Source organism: Schistosoma mansoni, chromosome 7, assembly GCF_000237925.1.
Source record: "Schistosoma mansoni strain Puerto Rico chromosome 7, complete genome".
In the NCBI taxonomy this organism is placed as follows: domain Eukaryota; kingdom Metazoa; phylum Platyhelminthes; class Trematoda; order Strigeidida; family Schistosomatidae; genus Schistosoma; species Schistosoma mansoni.
In genome coordinates this window covers 3,227,218-3,240,294 of record NC_031501.1, presented here as the reverse complement: position 1 = coordinate 3,240,294, position 13,077 = coordinate 3,227,218, and the positions used below count along the sequence as shown (strand labels likewise).

The window sequence follows — 13,077 nt, the reverse complement described above, 5'->3', positions numbered from 1 at the left end:
AGGGGGGGTGGTGCGGGGGGCGTCCCACAATAAGAACGAAATGGCTGTCCAGTGCTTCCGGGTTTTTCCATGGTGGTCTAGCTTCAATTGACTCATGATCTTAACTCTACAAAATTGCTAAAATCTCCACAAAACCCCTTCTGAGTTTGTTTGTTTGTTTATATGTTTTTTTCTGTTAATAGAAACGTTTAACTCTATTACAAATTCGTCAACAAACTTGGTATATACAAGATCCACCTACACCAATGCCTGTGGAAAGTATTAAAATGAAATTACGTAATGAATTATTACATTCTCAACAATTATCAAATAATGAATCACCAACACATACATTATTTAATTCTCATAAACAACAACAACAACAACAACGTGGTATAATCTGTTGGCTTGATCCATTAATTTATCTACGTCGATGTCATTCTGAATATCCTTTACCGCATATTGATGATACTGGAGCTAGAATATTTAATATGGATGAAATTTTCAATAATTCATTAAATCATACATTTACTAATAGTAATGATAATGATGTACAAACATCTTTGTCAAATATGATTATCAATGATAAGGATGAACACTTGTCTAATAACCATGATGATATTGCACCAATCTCAGTGATTGATCGTTTGAAGGTAGGTGTTGAATAAAAGTTTAGGGGAATTTCCATCCTATCGAGTAAACAATATCGGGGTTTGGGATAGGTTACTAGGTAACTACGGCAAATCGATTGATGACGTAGTAAATCTCTATCATAGTGTCATTGAATAAGAAAAAGAGAACTCAGCGAAGCTGTACATTCGTATAGATAGTTATATGGAAAATATATGTCTACAGGATGTTAGGAAAGATTGCATTATAAATTGATTCGTGAATAAATAACAAGTGAGGTTACGTACTAATCAAGGGGTAAGGAAAAAAATAATTTACGGGTCAGATAATAGTCCAATTGGCAGATATGAAAAAAAGTGACAAATACGAAGGTCATAATAATAGGCTGAATAATAATCAAGAAAACTTGTATCAGGTAGTAATAATAATAACGGATTAGAGTTCGAATCTCGCGAGTGCGGGGTCGTGGATGCGCACTGCTGAGGAGTCCCATAATGGGACGAAACGGTCGTCCAGTGCTTCCAGGTTTTCCATGGTGATCTAGCTTCAATTGACTAACGCTTTCAATTATGAAAGTAGTTTAAAAGACAAAAAAGTCGATAATAATCAAATAAAAGTGCAGAAAAAAACAACAACTAGAAACATACCCATTAAGGGAATTAGGACCAAGGAAGGGTGAGAGGTTAGACAAATCGTTTCTGCACGCAAAGTTCAGGCTTGAGTTCGTAGATTGCCAATATCTCAGCAGTGCATAAAATATTGATTCGACCCCCCCACACACACACACACTTCGATCCGGTTCCTTTAACTCTGTAGATTACTTTAAAAGAAGAGTCTTTGGATCGATGTATCCAGAGTTAATTAAATACTCCTGTATCGAAATAGTAATTTTTTAACATTCTTTTAAAAGCCAAACCAGATAGTGTTCCGAGATACGTTTGGAAATTGATCGCTTTGTGCGGCCCGTGTAACGTGCCCCACATGAGCAGGTAAATTTATAGATACACATTGATTTGGCCCAAAGTGGAAGTTTATCCTTAACACACCAGAATGGTAGACCGGCTAGAGAAAACAATTCGAAGCTTAGCTGTGTATAATGCTTCTTCCTTACCCCTTGATTAGTACGTAACCTCATTTGTTATTTATTCTCGAATCAATTTATAATGCAATCTTTCCTAAATCTCCATCAACAGAGTTGATTGGGACATGTGCAACATAATGCCCAACTACCGCCTACCTCAACGGGAGATGTTGTCTCTTGTGGGGAGTGTGTTGGGAGAGGATTAAGGCCAGCCTAAACTAAGACCTAGAAGCATATCATAAAGACACTGACTGTTAGACTGAGTTAAGTAGGTATGTATAGACTATTTACTTGGATCTACGTGACTATCGTAAACAATGACTAGAAACTTTGGGCTACATGACTCAGTATCGTTCGCAATGACTCAGGTGTACTCACCATTTGTTTTTTTTTAACTCTAATGTCTTCGTTTCACTAATTTGTGTTTTTTCTCAAACTGTCTTTTCTATTACCTTTAATACTGTTACTACCTCTACTACCCTGGGATGTCCCCTGACAATCTCGTCTCGCCTTGCTAATGGGGTTTGGGAAATTGAACTGATGCACAAATGTGCCACGACGTTCTACGTTTCATTTGACTGGCTGATCCAATCAGTCGCATGAACAAGAATATGCTATTTACTTTTAGTCTAACACTTATCAACAGTGATAATTTCTAGTCAGATTTTATAGACAGAGATATTCATTGTCTGTAAGAACTGTTTTGGGGGGTTGGGAGTGGCTTTAGTTAGAAGACGATAATCTCTTTACTACTCAGATTGTGTATGCTTGAATCAACTGATATAGTTGATATACACATTTTACCAACGGTATAGAATTAAACGGAAGAACTATAGGTATCTCAGTAACTATGATATATTAATCAGTTATTATCCGATTCTCCATTGGTTCATCTCTCTTAATTATAGTCTCTATGTATGTATATTTCTATTTTCATTCAGTTTCGTAAATGGGTAACAATTGTTTTACTTTCGACTGGATCAAATTGAACTTGATCCAACATACTGTTATGGTTATTTATTACTGGTGAGCCTTTATTGAGAATAAAACGTCTGTTCAGTGATTTTTAGCATACTTAAATACCTATGGTCACAGTTACTCACTAGAACTCCGGATATTACCTGTCAAAATTACTTACTAGTTAGCAAGTGATTACTGTTAGTATTCGGGGGTTTATTGAGATTGTTGAATTTCACAGTTTGCATTACAAGCTGATCTTGGTTAGGTAGGGATTAAAAAGCAGAGAACATTGGGGAGTTGTTTCCTCCTTAGTATGGAACTCTCCTTGGCAGCGCATGTTTACAACTCTACCTGGAATTGAATCGAGGACCTTTAGGTCTTGTAACAAGCCCTTAATGAAATAGCTTCCTGGTTTTCAATGATTGTCTAACGAAAGTCAATCCGTGATGTAAACTTTATAGTTTTGTCACTGTGTATATCATTATTATTTTCCCTATTACTCATCTCATGCTGCTGTATAGATGAGAGTATCTCTGCTTTAATCAATACTCCTTTTTTCGACGTTCAATGCTATTGCTCTCTCTCTCTTAGTTTGAATTTTTGATAGACTAGAGATGATCAGCTGTATTGTTTCTGACGTTCTGAAATTCGGATACAAAATCCAAGTGTAGTCATTAACCTGGCATCACCCAGTCAATTTAGAGGACTTGTGCAACTTACGTTCCATGTATCTGAACCCTTGGCTGCTAATTCTCGTGGCCAAGTTGATGTGGGCATCACATCAAGTTCAAACGTATCACAAGCTTTCCTGATCCTGGTTTTCGGTAGATAGATGGTCGCTTGTGCGATATATGAACATAAACAGTATACAAATAATGGATAGCGTTCACATTGTACATTATTCGCAAAGATAGCTTTATAATCTATCATTAGATTTCTGTAAACGATCCGTTGAAAACCGTATTAAAGGATTCAAACTTATATCACTTTTGTATATGTTTAATAACGTACGATAAGTCATCCATTTGATCTCAAACGTTTTATTTGACACTATTATTCAATTACCCGTATAAAGGAATCATAGACCTGCTCAAAACACTGTCTGACATGCTTATATTAAACCGAATTGAACACTCCATTCAGAATAGTCATAGTAACACAACATCATCATTTATACTGCTTTTTTTCCTACCATATTTTGTATTTAGGTATTTCATGATTTGGATGACTATGAAGAGTATAGCAGACCAGAAGATATGTCTAGTTTTTACTATTCACCTGAAGCATGTTTACAATATTCCAATGTTGAAAAACATCTGGCCAATTTAGGTAATTACAAAATATTCAGATCAAAGTTTCTTTTTTATACATGTATTTAAGAGACTACTTGCTACTTTATAAGTAGTATGTTCTTAAAACGACGTAAAATCGCAAGCATTTAACTTTGTTTAACTTCTTTCTTAAATCCATCATTATCATCGACTATATAAAATGGTATCGTCTATTCTTTGCATACCGAATTTCCCTGGATGACCTACTCGGATGTCAAGGTCATCTGTTCTTTCGCTTATGTCTGTTTATGATGAAGAATATATGTTGTTCAGGATAAATATTTTAGTGATCTGTTGGATTATCTAAACTGGATGGTCTAGTCTTAAAGTTCTCATTGTCTTTCTTTCAAAGCGTGATACGATTCTAGAATTCTTTCACAACTGTGACTAACAGCCTGTTTTGTCCATAATTGTGTAGTCGTTACTTTTTTCTGTTTGTTTTAATTGTTTCCTCCCTTAAACTAATATCTGAACTTTCAGTTAATTACTGTTTATCTTTTTAGATGATAAGCTTGGTCAATTCCGTTATGTCAACTGATCTATGCTTGATTAGAGTGTCAAACTTATAAAAAATTATATGACATTCTTTGTGTTTCATCCGTTCAATAATATTTCAACGTTTTCGCAGTCGAACTTCTCTCCTTAGTTATTTTTCTTATTATTTAAACACATAAATATTGGTACAAAGGGGAACTACATACATATGCGCCACACAAAAAAAGTCATTTCATTCGATTGTGTGAGGGCTATGATACTGTCCGGGTGCCCGAACCGAAATAAGTGGTCTTCTCGGGGGCCACACCCGGAGCCTTTGACCTAAAGGTCTGATCCACAAGGCAGTGGAGCATCGTGAGGAGATGCAGTCCCATGGTAGCTGGTTACCAATGATTGATTAATATGCCATTTGTTCCCTCATAATACTGAAGTCAGACCATGTGCACCATTGGGTTGGAATGAGGGTTTTCCAACTCCCCTAGGTAGAATTTTCATATCCACCAACCCGGTTACATCGCTGGACATTCACTTTTCGTCCTCTCAACTTCGTAAGCAACACCCGTGGTGCGAGAAGGCAGTGAGTAGGGCTTCTGTGGCAGAGGTTGTATACGCGTGACCATGTTAGAGCATTTTGGAGAGGAAGAGCTGACTCTCCCCACTCTCGGCCATACCAGGGCATTTGGGGCGAAACCAAATGCCATGCGTTTGATATCAAGCGGTACGGTCGTGGATGAGCACTGCGGAGGTTAAACTACTGTCCAATGAAAAATCATGAAATAGGTTGATGAATATTGATTCTAATATGGTTTATTTTACTTACAGGCAATAGTAATCGATTTATTCAATGCCAAGTTTTTTTATTATTGTAAAGAATTCTAAGCACAAACTATGTAATATTAGAATAAATTTCCTGTTCAGTATCCTTTTCAACTTTTTACTGGTGCCCTTTAAATCACTTCTGATTACCATCAATTGACCTTTTGCCCCTTCTGGTTGGCTCTCCATATCACTAAGGTCTTGTCTTCGATACCCAGCGATGGAGTCGTGGATGCGCACTGCTACTGAGGAGTTCAATACTAAGACAAAACATCTATCTAGTAGTTCCTTTTTTTCTTTAAATAATATAACGTCTGAGATCATTCCTGTGAAGTTTTTTCAACTGTGTACCAGTAAATATGGAAGAACAAATCTAACCCGTGATACCTCGATGCAGAAAATTCAGTTCAAAATTCAATTGTGGCTTAAATTAGTTTCTTTTAAGACTTTTTTGACACTCAACTATACTTGTTATTTTACTTATTGATCTCAAGAAGTGTGTTTTTGTTGTGACTGATATCAAATCTAGAATGAAATCTAGATTCAAATCTTTTTAAACAATAGAACCCATAACATGTATTCCATCGTTATCTCTGGATATACCTCTGGATCTCTCAATATTGTTAATATTCACACTATAAGATTCGAATCCAAGATCATTTACTTTAAACATTCAACACGTTATCCACCACCTACCTAGCTAATAAATCCAGGTAGTCAAGGACTTGTTCAATGTGTATATGAATTCTATTTGTTAGGCTTCATATTTCCTCATTGTTTAAATTGACCAACTAACAAATATTAAGATGAATACCGCAAAAATGCAAAACTTTAAAAGCGAAAAAAATTGGTGTCGTTTATATCTTCCCTTGTTTAACCAACCGAATTCGATTGAAAAAAATACGAATACCATTGATTTTGAATTCTAAAACAATGAATTATCAGTGTGGGGCTCTGGAGATTGTTGAGTTTCTGATTGAGATTATAAATCGATCGAGGTTAGACCAACATTGAAAACCTGGAAGCACTGGACGGCCGTTCCGTCCGACCATAGGTCGTGAGTTCGACTCTCACGTGCAGGATCATGGATGCGCGCTGCCAAAGAGTCTCATACTAGGACGAAACTGTTGTCTAGTGCTTTCAGGTTTTTAATGGTAATCTAACATCGATCAATTCATGATCAAAATAAATTAAATAAAATTAATGAATTGTTTAAGTTTATACTTCGTCTTTATCTCTTTTCCAATAGGTATTGGTTCACGGCTAGAATCTGATTCGACAGTCATTAATTATCCATATGTATTTAATAATGTTTCAATGAATTATTTACACTCTGCTAGCCCTATTCATTTGGCAGATGAAAGTAGTCGTCGGTCTGAAAATATTTGTCATCCGATTGACGATGTTCCTTATAATGTTGATAATAATAATAATAATAACAATAATAACAATCAGTTAAACTGTTACGTATTACCATCAGATCAACAACAATTAACTACTCATCAATTTAAACAAGAAAAATCTTTGAAAAGTCAAATGACACCACAACCATATTGGTGTTTAGATCTTGGTGTTCCAGTATATGAAGCTATCAATAATATGAATGATATATCAGAACCTCCAGCTTGTCCAGAAGATTTACCAATTTCTATTCCTAGTAATTACAGACTGTCTAAATTTGCAATAAATCCTAATGTAACAAATCGAACTGGTAGTCTACCAGGTCCTATAGCATTTATTCCATCCGATTTAAATATACCTCAACAAATTCAGAACAATATCAATCTAAATGATAATGATGAGAGATTAAATCAAAAAACTTGGCATTATGGTTCACGACCTATTAGTAATATATCAAAAGATCTTCTTAAGTTCACTTCTTCAAAACAACGTCATCATGATCATCAAGAACCTACCAAGATCACTACTAAAGATCCAGATCAAATATCTCATAATAATAATTGTAATACAAATTTTGATCCAACTCATATCAATTCAACAGTAAATAAACAAGAACAATTTGTGAAAACCGATTATCATTCAAATAGATTGAATCAATGGTTTTCTAATCCATTCAATTCATTTCGTAATCGAATAAGAAGTATACGATTTAAAAAGGATACTTCGAATCATTCTCAAACTATTACTACTACTACTACTACTAATAATAATAATAATAATAATAATAATAGTAATAATAAGAGTAATAATAAGAATGGTATACGTTGTTATTCACCTGTTGTTTCGACCTCCACTTCTACATCTTCATCATCTAATACTGTTTATTATGCTACAGAATTAACTTCAACTATTGAAGTCACACCATCATCATCACCTAAGATTCAAATAGATGATAATTCTATTAATTCTATTAAATCTACTGGAACTTTACCACGAGCACGTAATCGATTAAAACCATGTTCACGTATATTTTCACGAAAAAAAATTACAGGAAAAAAATAACTTTACAGATATTATTATTGTTGCTGGTATTATCTCATTACTGGTTGCTGTTGACATCGTCGTCGTCGTCGTCGTCGTTGTTATCACCATCTGTCTATCTATGTATATGTTCATACATGGAATGTATGTATGTAATATTTTTTTCTTTTACATGTATATCAATTTCTTCATATATATAGAGTTGGATATAAGCGATATAAGATCTCGTGTTTCACACGCAATCAATATATATTCAATGAATAATCGTACTTGTTGTTCCCGTCGTCAGTTTATCGATTTCTTGCTCATATGAATTTTCTTTGATTCTTCTCCACTATTGTCAATACCAATCATGATGATGACTTGATGACATGTTGTTGTTTTTTTATTTTATAGTATATATACTACTCAATAATGCTATTTATTTGATCATTTTTTGTAAAATTGATTTTGTACCATTATTTTTCATCAATTGGCGCTCTATTATTACGGAATGACAAAAGATGACAATGTTTAATGTCCCAATAGTTAGCCTTATATCTGTTTTTTGTTTAGTGACCCATTTTTATTCACCAAGTTTTCTCACTGATGTGTCTAATAGTTTGTATGTGTCCGAGATTGTTTCTTTTCATCATCACTATCTCGTTTATATCATTTTCATGCTCTTCTACGTTGTATTCCTCTTTTCCTCACTCACTCACTCATTCTCTCTCTTTTAAGTTCTTTTCGCAAAATATAAGTTACCACTGTCGGTATAGAATTGTGTTTCTGTTGTATCCCTTATACACTCACACAAAACTTGTGTCATTTTGTAAATAGTATGAATCTATGTAAATTTTAACCGCATATACATAAAGATGATAGTTGTGTATTTATGCTTAGTTTTTTTTGTGTCGGAACTTCTCAAATTCTCTCTCATACTTTTGCTGTTGCTTTCAATTTCTGCTTCCGTTTTATCCTTAATCATCAATTGTTTTAATAGAATTGAAAAGATAAGTTATCTTGGCTTAATTTAATTTCTTTTCTTATTTCAGCATGTGCAACTTTCTTAGTAACTACGATTATTATTCTTTCGTAATGTTCCACAGTGTGTGTGTGTGTTTAGGCAAGCGCTTTTATGGTAATGTGTATACTCAGCACGCCTAGATTAATCCAGTGCATGCACACAAATAAACTCACGTTCATACACACATCACCTATCCAAAATGCCTATATGTATTTTTTTGTTTAATGTCCTGTATTACTTACGAGTAGTATGATTTGAGTGAAAACAATTCCTGAGTACCTTGTTTCCAATCTTTAAATTCCTGCTTTTATGAGTAATGCATTACTAGGCTTATATATATAGTCAGTGTAATTGGGACATTCTTCTACAAGTATTCGTTTTTTTTTCGCGTTAAGTTTTTTAGGTTTGATTTGTACATCATTCTGCACAACACCATCAAACTCCTAGTTGATGTGGAAATGAGTTGTTTAGCTATTCCACATATATTAACGTATTTTCTCCTAATGGTCTTCTTGAAGAAAGGTTGTCCTTTTAGGTGCCTCTATCCTCATTTTTCCACGTATTCCTATTGCTTATCGTGTTCGGTTGACCTATAACCATGTGACTGATTAACCTCCTTCATCTGAATTGGTAAAATGAATCTATATCATACACCAACTGCTAGAAATAACACTCGTCGACTGAACTTTCGGGCATTGATCTCCTACCAGGAGATCCACTTATCGACTTAGAATACGCAGATGACATAGTCCTGTTTCGTGAAGACGTTGATAAAACGCAGTCTCCTGTTAGCATTGAGTAACAATGCAGGGATGTTTGAGATGAGCTTCTCTCCCTCTAAATTTAAATTTTTACTCCAGGACTGGCCTTTGTCAACACCGGAACTAAGGATAGGCAGTGAAGTAGTCGAACGCGTCGACAACTTCACTTATCTTGGAAGTCTGATCAACCCTAATGGGTTGGTGTCTGACGAAATCTCAGCGCGGATTCAAAAAGATCGTTTGGCTTTTGCCAACTTACGTCACCTATGGCGAAGACGAGATATCCGTCTATCAATTAAGGGACGAGTATACTGTTCAGCAGTTCGCTCTGTTCTACTTTACGGCTGCGAAACGTGGCCATTAAGAGTAGAAGATACTCGTAAGTTACTAGTATTTAACCACAGATGTCTTAGAAATATTGCTCGCACCTGCTGGGATCACCGGGTAAGTAATAGTGAGGTTAGACACAGGGTATTAGGGAATGATGGTAAATCAGTAGATGAGGTCATGAATGTTCATCGACTGAGATGGTTGGGCCACATGTTACGTATGCCTGAACACCGATTAACACAACGTGCAATGGTGACTAGTATTAGCGATGGCTGGAAGAGAGCTAGGGGCGGCCAAACCAAAACGTGACATCAGTGCTTGAAGTCACTCACTTCTAGTCTGAGCCATGTTGGTAGATTCAGACTACTTGGTTGGGGTCCGTGTGATTATCGTAACCAATGGTTGGTTGTTAAATTTTATTTAACTTTTAATGAGATAAATATAATTTAATTGTCGTCGCGTTGATGATGTAGATATCCAAGAGCCACTGTCTTATATCACTTTATGTCAGTAGGGTGTAGTTTTTTTAAACTGTCATATCCTCTCATTGACTGAGAGAATATCAGCTGGGTTGAGTTCGATACCTACCAGCACATCAGTTCTGTCAAGTTTGCAGAGACTCATTTTTGAATATGCCTAATAGTAGAAATCTAAGCTGATAGGTTCTTGCCAATTATCTCTAACCATCTAATGTCACACTTGACTCAAACATGGATAGTCGTTTTTCAGTTAGTTCAATAATATCATCATAAAGTCCAACATAACTGGTGAGTCATCAGTTGTAGCAGGTATACCATTTACTTTCTGGTGAAGCCTAATAAACTGTAACTCGTATCTTTCTGCTCACAGTTACCAAATACAATATTAATAAAAGATTCACTTGCTAAATGTAGTTTTCCAAAATCGAATGCTTCCTTCAGTCATTAGCCAATGTTTTCATATTGAAAACTGTTAAATCTTTAGCTCAGAAAATTTGTGGAGATTATTCAATGTATAGTTTACAACACGGAATAACTTTACCTCGTCAGTCATCGAAAACTATGGGATATTACCATAGTTGAAAGCGTGAGTCAATTGAGGCTAGACCACCAAGGAAAACCTGGAAGCACTGGACGGCCGTTTCGTCCTATTTTGGGACTCCTCAGCAGTGCTCATCCACGATCTCGCTTCGCGAGACTCAAACCCAGGACCTACCAGTCTCGCGCCAAAGGACTTAACCGATAGACCATTAAGCCGGCACCTAGTGGTGTTTTCCTTGGTGGTCTAGCTTCAATTGACTAACGCTTTCTACTATGAAAATGCTAAATCTTCACAAAAACCCTTTCTGATTATGGGATATTAAACAACCGTCCCGTCCTTGTATGGAACTTCCCCAACAGCGGGATATCAATGAATTCACCGTCGATTAGTAACCAAGACTTTCAGGTTGTGTGGGGAGAGAATTACCTTTAAACCCCAAACACAAGAAAGTAATGTTTTCACAAATAATGAAACAGATTGAAGCTATTTCTCGTTTATTGGGTTTTTGTGTTTTTGTTCCCGATCAAAATAATATATGTTAAATCACCAACTTCTTTCTAGAAGGTGAAAACTAATTTATCATTTCAACTAATTCATAGTTATTCAGACCAAAAAGATGATGGAACAGGGGGGTTTTCATCTCAATCTCTCACTTTCTGTCCCTACCTTACAAATACATGAAATACTAAGATACAAAGTGGTAGATCAGCGAATAGTAGTAAGCACAATAGTAGTGGTTACATGCTGTGTAAAACACTGTTTACTCCAACTTTATTGTTACTACCATCACAATTATTACTATTGTCCGCATACATGTATAAAAGGTGTTGTTCATGTGTATTATCCGTGACTTATATATAGACAGATATTGCCATACACATTAGACGATTGTATACCTACAATATGATGCTCTTATTATCAATATGGTTAGTGTTATTGAAATAAAACCTCTTTTTTGATGGAGTTTTGTTCACCCACCTGAGCTACAAATCTTCTCCACCATTTCATAAAACCTTTTCTTTCCTTGGTTTGCTTTCTGCTGCTTATATTTAGATAACAAAGTGTAAATGCATCAATATACATGCAGTACTATTAGGATTGTAGTTTTTAGATACCCCTTCCCCCCCCCCTGAAAACGAATTTTCATTCATATAGAATAATAAATAAAAAAAGGAAAAAAACTTGTTTGTCTATTAAAAAGTAACAGCTCAAACATTCTGACTTGCAATATGATTTGTCTTTTATTGATAGGAAGAAAAGTACTATCAATACTACTCCTACTACTACTACCACTACTGCTACTACTACTACTAATCATAATAATAATGATAGACTAACTTTTGGACAGTGTTGTTATTATTATCATCATCCCTTTTTCGATTGTAGTCTGGATTTCTTCCTTATCTCTCATTCTTTTACTTATTGTATGTCTCTCTATGTCTTGTGTATACACACTCATTCTCCTTCATAATGAATATAATACAGTAAAATGTTATGATATTTGAAAATTGGTCTAATGTTTTTCTTCAATGTATGTTATATCATGTTTACAAATTTGTTTATCCATTAATAAGTATATGTTACTTGCTTACTTACTTACGCCTGTTACTCCCAATGGAGCATAGGCCACCGACCAGCATTCTCCAACACACTCTGTCCTGAGCCTTCCTTTCTAGTTCTATTCAATTGTTGTTCATTCTTCTCATGTCTGTTCCCATTTCTCGGCGTAATGTGTTCTTTGATCTTCCTCTTCTCCTTTGACCTTCAGGATTCCATGTAAGGGCTTGCCTTGTGATGCAGTTGGATGATTTCCTCAAAGTGTGTCCTATCCACTTCCAGTGCTTTTTCCTGACTTCTTCCTCCTCTGGAACCTGGTTTGTTCTCTTCCACAGTAGAATGTTGTTGATAGTGTCTGACCAATGGATCCGAAGTATCTTGTGTAGACGACTGCTAATAAACACTTGGATCTTCTGGATGATGGCTTTCGCAGTTTTCCAAGTTTCCGCCCCATACAGTAGTACTGTTTTGACATTTGTATTGAAAATTCTGATCTTGGTGTTGGTTGAGTTTTTTGGGCAAGGAATGTTCTTCATTATAAATATGTTGCTCTTGCTTTGCTGATCCGCGTCTGCACATCTGCATCAGATCCACCGTACTCGTCAATGATGTTGCCCAAATATATAAAGGTTTCCAAAGCTTCTCCGTCAATTGTGATTTGAGTGGTGC

The 13,077-nt window shown here is 35.5% G+C and overlaps 1 protein-coding gene across 1 annotated transcript in view; it reads left to right on the top strand.

Moving 5' to 3' along the window:
- Positions 1-7,755, top strand: part of Smp_127920 (serine/threonine kinase) — a gene marked incomplete at its 3' end in the record, with an annotated part of 60,384 nt that extends 52,629 nt beyond the window's left edge. The window contains exons 6-8 of the mRNA XM_018798623.1: positions 183-632; positions 3,859-3,979; positions 6,542-7,755. Of these exons, the coding sequence (XP_018653546.1) occupies positions 183-632; positions 3,859-3,979; positions 6,542-7,755 (1,785 nt within the window). The remainder of the gene's footprint in view (positions 1-182; positions 633-3,858; positions 3,980-6,541) is intronic.
- Positions 7,756-13,077: the final 5,322 nt, after the last annotated feature.